Below are 10,110 nucleotides of genomic sequence, written 5' to 3'. Positions count from 1 at the left end.
TTCAGTGTCTCACCAAGCTACACTGCCATCTGCTGGCCAAATGAAGAAGAAGGATTCCCATATTGGAGCGTTGACAGTAGGGAGAGACGAAAACTCAATTTGGACTGAGACGGCTGACATTGACCATCTTTCACTGCCAGTAAGGGCCTTCGATTTCTTCCAGGCTTCCCAGTCCAAAGGGATTGGACGTCTTGCTCCATCAATGGAGTTAGAATTTTTTTTTTTTTAAGTTTAATATCCGAGACCAGGCAACTGAGTGGTTAGTGTATCGGCCTCACAGTTCTGGGGTCCTGGGTTTAAATCCAGGTCGGTCTACCTGTGTGGAGTTTGCATGTTCTCCCTGGACCTGTGTGGGTTTCCTCCAGGTACTCCGGTTTCCTCCAACATTCTAAAGACATGCATGGTAGGCTGGACACTCTAAAATTGTTGTCTGTCTCAACTGGGATAGGCTCCAGGACCCCCGCGACCCTTGTGAGGATAAAGCGGTTCAGAAAATGAATGAATGTTTAATATTAAAGAAGTATATTTGTATGGGCCAATGGATGACATAGCATGCCGGCCTCACAGTTCTGAGATCAAGTGTTCAATCCCAGGTTCGGACCTTCCTATGTGGGGTTTTTATGTTCTTCCCGGGCTTACGTGGGTTTTTCTCCGGGTACTCAGTTTCCTCTCGCATTCCAAAAACATGCATGGTAGGCTGGTTGAATGCTATGTATGAGTGTGTGCATGAAACTGACTGCACATATATGTAAAATGAATGAAAACTACAGAAACAGTACATTTGACCAACTTTTGTTGACATTAAGTCAGTGTGAAAAATTTGATTTTGGAATAATTTTGAAGGTTTATGTGATTCCCGCTGATAAAACTTTGATGAGAATGACTATTGTTAATGTAGGCGACATAGTTTTAAATGAAAAGATTTTCAGATGATGGTGTCCCTGAGATTTTGTCAATGCAAAAAGTGTGCCACATCTCAAAAAAGGTTGGGAAACACTGCTCTCTATCTGGGACCTAAATTTTATTCAAATTGTAGAGACAAAACCTGGGAATAAAAATGCCCAACCATTGCTCAAATGACATCTTTTTGAATTAAGGCTAGCATCCGACATCAAATAGTGACACGGAGCCAAAGGGAGAACAGGGAGCTAATTTTGGACGTCAGGGGCATCCAGATGAGCAGCTGCTGGCGTCCTTCAGTGAGGAGTGAGCACCCTTTGGCAGTGACTATGCACATTACACCCTCTCTGCTTTCCTTCTCTCTCTCTCTCACTCACAAACATAGGCATGCACACACACACATGTATACACTCACGTTGTTGTGGACCTTGTGGCTGTGTGAAAAGCATGTCAGAACGCAAGCAGCAACAGGACCTGGCGCTCATTAAACAACTGGAGCTGATTCTGGATTCCTGCACACTGGAGCTCCACGCAGTGGATGAAGTCTGGCCAAACCTCTACATAGGAAACATGTGAGTGAGGGCATATTAGATTCTTGGAGCCATTCAAGTCTGAAACTCCATTAAACAAAATACTATTACAAAGAAGTTATGCTTAAATGTAAAATGATTAGAAACTCATTCAATTACAATGCGAAGACTAGTACATAGCAGCTGTACCAATACATAACTGATGATAATTAGCATTCTGGAACAGGAATGCATATAACAAACTGTCCTAAACTCATTGCCTCTTAGTTAAAAGGAATTGAATAACTAGCACCATCAATGGCAGCCAATGAGTTACGCTGTCTCAACACAATGTAAAATAATCGTTCATTCCACATTGAATTTCAAAGAACTGCTCCATTGTGAACATTTAAGCAATTTTAATTATTATCTTTTCTTTGAAAACGTAACTTAAATAGTCATTTTCATTATGTTTTATTGATGCTCAAACTGTGCACAATGGTAGAGCGGTGAAGCATAAACCACTCATTATATAATGTTAAATAATTGATTTGCTCATTTGAAAACAGATTGTTCATTTAAATCCCCACAGGCACTATTCTCTTATTAACTGTGAAGAGAGGAACACTGGTTAGAGTCCCATCAAATTATCAGAAGATAGTTTGGTTTGAAAGCGCTCAAACACAATCTAATGTGGTCAATTAACAGGGTTATTACATCAAAGTTCTGAAAATGGTCTGTAGGCCATTTTCCATCTAAAATCTTCTGGTGGGAATCACCCATCCCACACTGTAAAAGAGGTCACTTGGGTAGGGGGCAGCACACCACATTGTTGCCATGACGATCAATCTTTATGTGGGCTGATACCGAAACCAAACCACACAAGACAAAAATAAATGAGATAGAATAAAACATATAACCTTGAATACCATGGAGGTTGGACACAATGATGGTACTTAGAAGAGCCACATACGCAATATTTAATGTGGTAATTGTAAAATAAGTAGGCAAAGCCCTACTTTAACCGACTATTGCAGAGGTCTCCAAGGTCGCAGTGGGTACAGGATTTCATTCCAACCAAACAAGTCGACACATTTTCACCAAACCAGGACCCACACCGGCCTTTGAGGACTGGTCTAGAGACCCCTTCTTTAATCTTTTACTATAACTTATTGGGTTGGATTGAATTGAGTCAGAGCTGAGACACGAGGATTCACAACCAGTCCTTAACATGAATTCAATGTCTATCATTGTTAATGACAGGTAATGAATTAAATACTATGAAATAATAATAAAAGAAACTTTAAAGGGTTATTGGGGGCAATAAGAGCCTCACAAGGGTCGCGGGGGGTGCTGGAGCCTTTCCCAGCTGACTTTGGTCACCAGGTGAATTGTTGGCCAGCCAAACGTAGGCCACGAGGAGAAGGACAAACATTCACACTCACACTAATACCTGGGGCCATTTAGAGTGGACAATGAGGCGGCCGATACGCTAACTAGTCACCCACCGGGTCACCCTTTTTTAGATATATATTTTTTATAAATGATAACTGAGACATGGTGTCCAAATATGCGTGACCGGACGTTTGGTCGACCGGACGTTTGGTAGAACGGACGTTTGGTAGAACGGGCGTTTGGTAGAACGGACGTTTGGTAGAACGGACATTTGGTCGCTGGGTTCGCTCGCTGTCAAATTATGACAAATAGTTTACTGTTGATATTTTGATATTAGATATTTAGATATTAAACTCACTCTCTCTCTCTCATGATTATAATTTTGAGAGCTGGTTTCAACAGTAACAACCCGGCGACCAAACGTCCATTCGACCAAACGTCCGTTCGACCAAACGTCCGGTCGACCAAACGTCCGGTCGACCAAACGTCCGGGGACCAAACGTCCGGGGACCAAACGTCTTTCGACGAAACGTCCAAGTACCCAAATATGTGGGCACCACATTTGGGTACATGACCTAGAATTTGATGTAAATATGGAAGCCAAGTTAAGTTTATTTTGAAAAGATCAAAAAAGTCACTTGGCCTATCATCAGGAAATGAGTGCTGAGTTGTATCTTTTTTTATGCTTTTTTTCTAGAGCTGTAGCACAGAACAAAAAAACGTTACTACAGCTCGGCATCACTCACGTCCTGAACGCAGCGCACTCTAAGCAGGGAAGCATCGGGAACCAAGATTTCTATGGCGACACTTGTCTTTACTGCGGTATACCAGCGGAAGACTCAAACCACTTTGACCTCGGCCAGTACTTCAAAGCGGCGTCAGACTTTATCCACAAAGGCCTGAAGTATGACCAAGGTGAGCATGTCTCCACCCTGTCCGTATTTTTAGTATTGACCTCTAACTTCTTTACTCCTGTGACTTTTCAGGAAAGGTTCTGGTGCACTGCATTATGGGTGTGAGCCGCTCAGCCACCCTGGCATTAGCCTACTTGATTTTGCGTCACCGGCTCTCGCTCGAAGATGCTCTGAAGCAGCTGGTGCAAAAAAGGGCCATTTACCCCAATCGGAACTTTTTGATGCTCCTTCACAAGCTTAGCGATGGGTTGGCATTAAAGAGGAAGTTTTGTCCGCTCTTCTAAAACCATTTGTCCTTGAAAATGAAAATAATATTTCAAGGTAATCTTTCAATTCCCACATTTCTTCAACATTTAATGTCAGTTGTACATACACCACACTTCAAACCTTTAAGAAAAACACTGGAAACTATTTTGTGAATGTATTTACAAACAATATATTCTATATATTCATGAACTCATTATCCATACCGCTTATCCTCACAAGGGTCACGTGGGGTGCTGAAGCCTGTCTGGCTAACTACGGGCATCAGGTGGGAGACAGACAACAATCCACGCTCACGCTCATGGCTACGGACAATTTAGAGTCTCCAACCAACGATGCATGTCTTTGGGATGTGGGAGGAAACCAGAGTACCCAGAGAAAACCCACACAAGCCCAGGGAGAATATGCAGACTCCACACAGGAAGGTCCAAACCACTCGGCCACCGGGTTGCATATAGTATATATATATATATATTTATTTGTTTAACTATAATACAGTACAAGCCTTTGCCATAACTTACTTGGTGTTATTGTAAATTGTATTACACTGTCAATCAATAAATCTATATTTACTGTTCTTACTGTTCTATTTAAAAGTGGACTACCCCCGAAACTGGTCGCTCAACAAATCTATTTTCATAAAATTGCCTCAAAACATTGTTATTTCTATTTAAAAGGAAAATGCTGTAATGGTAAGTAAAAAAAATGAAATCCTTGATAAATATTTTGCTATAAATAAATAAATGATTCTTTGATCACGATTATTTGTCGTAAAACAAGAATAAAATTAGTAATGCACTGTAATAAATGCAATACTCGATTTTTTTCTTTAATTGCGGTCAATTTTCTATCTTAATTCTAAATGCATATAACAAAGTTACATTATTTTGATTATTATTGTTATCATTAAATCACTGGCTGCCATTGCGGGTGAAAGATGTTCAATCCAATGTGACTCACTCACTCAAAATGGATTGGACATCTTTCACCTGCAATAGGAGTAAATGAAGATCACTCAATGCTACCTTTTCCAATTCAAATGGATTTGATAAAAAAATTATAATAATAATTAAACACGAACTAAGCTATTTCATATAATTATAGCGATCAATACAAAAGAAATTATTCAAAAAGTGCCCAAAAAAGTAATTTCACAATTCAAATCTCGCATAGTGCTGGTAAATAATGCCAGTGTTCTTCAAGGATCCGTGATTTCCTCAGAGAGCAATGTTATGCAACAGCAGTGTGCATTCGTGGAACTAAGCGAGCCAGCAAATGTTAAAGTTCACTGGATAATGCCACATTGTTTTTCCATTAGGCAGGATCTGACCTGGAGCAGGTTGTCACACTGGATTTGTGGGATGCTTGTTTTTACGATGAGTGTACTCCTGCACTTTATGAAGAAACTGTGTGACAGAATGTTTAAACATGAACGTGAAAAAAAATGTGGGTCATCATTAACAGGCATCCAAATTCACATTCACTATAATGATATCCTCTTGCACGTCCCCTACAGTGAAGATCCGAGATTACTCACACGGGTGAGGACGGTCTCGACGTCAAGTGACAATTTTTTGTTTATAAAGCACAATAGTAAAGTACACCTTGTCTTATTTTAGAGGCACTAGACTCTGTGGGACCTACTTTATGGACCTCCCTCAGTGAAAGAGCTCGAGGAGATGCTGCTAAATGTCACACGGCTTGCTGAGCATGTCAATCTAGTGTCTTCACAATTGCACCGAGAAGGCACATAATGTACACCCACAGGACTATATATATATACTAGTACCCTGGAAATGCCACAGAATCCAAAGGAGAAAGCTAAAAATCAACAGGAAGTGAGCCGGACCTGCTAGAAAATCAACAGAAAGTGTATGCGATGCAACAGATAAATAGGAGTATACTGACCATTATTGATTCAAAGCATCATATTTCTCCAGAAATTGTATTTTCTAGTTAAACTACATATAATTTATAGGCCAGCTGTACATATACATAACCCCGTGATGATAAAATTCAAAGCTGATTGAGAGAAAAGTGGTGGTATTGTTTAGGTCAGGGGCTCAGGTTGGCAACCACACAAAAAACAGGCTTGTCTCTCCATTTGCCACCTCAATCATTGCGAATTTATTCCTCTTCCATATACCGCTTATCCTCACACGGATAACGGGGGGTGCTGGAGCCTATCCCGGCCAACCACTGGCAGCAGAAATGGGAGACCCTGAATTGGTTGGCAGCCAATCGCATGGCATCGTTGCCAATGGAAAAAAAAACTAAGGAAAAACCCAATTCACATCTGCCACATGTTGACATTAGGGTTATAACAATTTAACCGTGACCGGACGTTTCGTCGACGGACAATTCGTTGCCGGACACTTTGTCGCCAGACAGTTCGTCGACCGGACATTTCGTTGCTGGCGTTTCGTCGCCGGACATTTCGTCGATGGACAATTCGTAAGGTTAGTGGTTAGAATTAGGGTTAGGGGATAGTGGTTAAGGTTAGCGGTTAGAATTAGGGTTAGGGGATAGTGGTTAAAGTTAGTGGTTAGGATTAGGGTATAGTGGTTAAGGTTAGGGTTAACCTAACCTCAACCTCATGGATTGTTTTGTTGCATAAATAATTTGTTGAAAGCGATCAACCAGGTAATCTCTCAAAATTATAATCATGAGAGTTTTTACTTCAGATTTTTTAAAGGAACTTTGACATTAAAATAAAAGGCAATAAATAAAACGAAAATTGTCCGTCTACGAAATGTCCGTCGACGAAATGTCCGGGTACACAATTAACCACTCTGGATTCATATAATGACTTGTTAAGCACAATTGGATCTAAGTCCATCAAAATGCAAAATTATGACAATGTTGATATGCCAATTTGGTAAAAAAAAAATCTGATGTTTCATCAAAATTAGTATTTTTTTATGCTTGGCCAGGCGTCCTATTCATTAGTTGGCCATGAAAAAAATGTTGACAACCCTGGTTTAAGTTAGAGCAGCAATTAAGTATGTTAGCTAAGTAAGTCAGTAAGTATGTTAAGTATGTAAGCAATTAAAGCAGTTAGGTGGTTAGCGCGTCGGCCTCACAGTTCTTGCGTCCTGGGTTCGAATCCAGGTCGGTCCTCTTGTGTTTCCAAAATACATGCATGGTAGGCTGATTGGACACTCAAAATTGCCCATAGGTATGAGTGTGAACATGAATGGTTTTCGGCTGGACATCGATTCAGGGTGCCCCCGGCCTCTGGCCCGAAGTCAGCTGGGATAGGCTCCAGCTCCCCCCGCGACCCTTGTGAAGATAAGTGGTTCAGAAAATGAATGAATGATGGCCACAATGATGGTTGCATGCACACTATACAACTCAAAATGTGGTCGTTGAGCTATTAAGACAAAGAGGTCAACCTCACACATGACCGTAATGTGAGATCCTAAATATGACAGTGATGTAATAATACCATTATCGTTTCCAAATGTATCCAAGACTCAGTAAGTCACTCCTGACTTTTTGTATACGAGTTGTCTCAAGGTCCTAAAGAAGCAAACGCATGTGTCACGCTGATGTGGTGCCAAAGCAGGCCTAAAAATATCATGGGAAGCAGAGTGAATTTAGTATGCATTCTCATGCCGAGTGTGACAGAACACATGCAAACATTGAGGAGATCATTGCTCTTAAATCCAGCTTGTAGGTGAATTACAAATTTCATAAAGAGGTAAGGGATGTATTTTTTTCTGCTGTTCCATTAAAGCGAATTCCATATTCCAAAATATGGTAAAAACAGCTGTCAGATCTAACTCTCTAATGTAAAGGTCAAATTTATCGTATTCTATGGGGATGAGTTATGTGCTGAAGTTTATGTATAGTACAACATGGTACTTTCCCTGCAATTGAGGTTAAGTCTAGTGTGCTGTCTGTTAGATAGAATTAGCTGGGATAGACTTAAATTTCTCAAAATGCTCTCTATCAAGGGTGTGAGACTCGGGTTGGTTCGCGGGCCGCTTTAACGTCAACTTGATTTCACGTGGGCCGGACCATTTTAGATATAATATTTAGATTTTTTTTATATATAAATGTATTAAAAGAACTGGATTAAAATCCCTGAATATTCAGTTTTTTATAGATCTAAAACAATGTTTATTTTAGCTTTTTTTAAATATATTTTTAGATTTTACACAATGATTTTTGAATTAAAAACACAGAAAAAAATGATTAAAAAATTACAATTATTGATTTAAAAGGGGGAAAATCAGGAAATTTCATATGCATCTATACTCTTCATTTTAATTTGGCCCCCGGTACGCCACTTTGACACATGTTCTATATTCTTCTCAACTAAATTTAAAAAAAAAAAAAAAGAAGCAATTTCTTATGAAATTGCTTGGGAATGTTTTCGTGCCGGTCGCTAAATCGTTGTAAAGTCACTTCCTCTTTGATTTCCTTGTGGGTTAGAATTCAATATGAATGGAAACCAATAGATTGCTTTTTTCCATTCAGTATTGTTCACCATTTCCCTGTGTAATTTTTCCCCATTTTTTCCCTAAAGAAACAAGCAATAGACTTACAGTAATCCCTCAATTATCACAGTTAATGTAGACCAGACATGGCCGTGATAAACTGTTAAAAAATAAATACATATATTATTTATTATATATTATAATTATATATATAATAAATAATATATGTATTTATTTTATATATATATCCCCAGAAAAAAAAGTGATGTAGTGAAGCCGCAATAATCGAGGGATTACTGTATTCATATTGCTTGTCATGTTTTTTGGTGCCTTCAGGTGAACTATGTCCTCCTGTGTGGTGAAGGCAAGGGGAAAGAACCCCTACGTGTCTGTACAGGTAGACCCGGACAGTAAATACGCAACACCAGGTACACTTGAACTGGAGCAGCTTTTTTGGACTGGCCCCAGTGTCCAATATGCACATGTCAACCAAGTCTGGCCCAATATATTCATTGGTGATGAGTAAGTAAAAATGAGAAAAATATATAAATGACAAATCAAACAAACCCAAACAAAAGTATTGTACTATTTGGGTACAGGAAGACCGCCTTGGAGCGACCTGGTCTAGAGGAACTAGGTATTACACACGTGCTGAATGCTGCAGAGGGGAAGTACAATAACGTGCTGACTGGTGCAGATTACTACTCAGATTCTGACATCCAATATTTTGGAGTAGAGGCTGACGACAAACCCACATTTGACATCTCCCAGTTCTTTTGCCCGGCGACACAGTTCATCAAAGAGGCCTTGAGCAACGCACACAGTATGTCAATTGTGTTGTTGTTTTTTTGACTGAGTACCAATGGTTGGAAGTCTCACAAAACTAGAGTTACTCATTGGTGGTGATCGCTTTCTAATAATTATATTTTAAATCGCTCCAGACAAGGTCCTCGTGCACTGTGTGATGGGTCGCAGCCGGTCAGCGTCATTGGTCTTAGCCTACCTGATGATGGAGCGGGGCTTAACCGTGGTGGAGGCCATCGAGCACGTGCGAGGCCGCCGTTGCGTCCTCCCTAACCATGGTTTCCTCAAGCAGCTCAGAGCTCTGGACATTGCACTGCAAGAGGAGAAGCTGAGACAAAAACAACTAAAGATACAAGATCAAAGGTCATGATGGAGAGTCATCAACAGCAACATATGAACATTGGAGTGAAAGCCATTTTGAGAACAATTATTGAAAAGTGGTGTGATAATTCAGTTGGAATGATGTTCTCTCAGAGGACATCAAGAGCAAAATGAAACACAGATGATTTAAGTAGTGTGTTGCTAAGATCACAATAATGCTACAGTTTGATAAAAAAAATGTCTTTTTTTTAATAAACTCTCAGTTATAACATAAAATATAGTATTTCAAACATTGCCCAAGAAATTTGAGTAGTGTTTTGTCGAATTCTCTTAAAATATTTGTATTTTGTCCTGGTTTTCCCTTGTTCATTCAGAATTTTATGCAACCGGAGGCAACATTTTTAAATGTGATAGTTCCCGATGCTTCACTGAGGAAGTAAAGATACATTTTTTCACCTCCGCTCACACTTACTGATTTTGTTTTAATCAAAAAGTGGTGACATGTACTACTTGTTGATGAGTGGCATTTATCTCAACATGTTTGTACTCCAGAGGTGT

At 39.8% G+C, this 10,110-nt stretch overlaps 1 protein-coding gene across 1 annotated transcript; it reads left to right on the top strand.

Moving 5' to 3' along the window:
* The first annotated feature begins 1,236 nt into the window (after positions 1 to 1,236).
* LOC144084844 (uncharacterized) lies at positions 1,237 to 9,601 on the top strand. Its single transcript, XM_077613625.1, has 6 exons — positions 1,237 to 1,472; positions 3,502 to 3,719; positions 3,791 to 3,992; positions 8,770 to 8,949; positions 9,027 to 9,250; positions 9,369 to 9,601. The coding sequence occupies exons 1-6, from the start codon at positions 1,288 to 1,290 to the stop codon at positions 9,599 to 9,601; spliced, it is 1,242 nt and encodes a 413-aa protein (XP_077469751.1). The 5' UTR covers positions 1,237 to 1,287.
* The last annotated feature ends 509 nt before the right edge of the window (positions 9,602 to 10,110 follow it).

Source organism: Stigmatopora argus, chromosome 11, assembly GCF_051989625.1.
Source record: "Stigmatopora argus isolate UIUO_Sarg chromosome 11, RoL_Sarg_1.0, whole genome shotgun sequence".
In the NCBI taxonomy this organism is placed as follows: Eukaryota; Metazoa; Chordata; class Actinopteri; order Syngnathiformes; family Syngnathidae; genus Stigmatopora; species Stigmatopora argus.
Note: the sequence above shows the minus strand (reverse complement) of the source record. Positions and strands in the feature narration are given on the sequence as shown.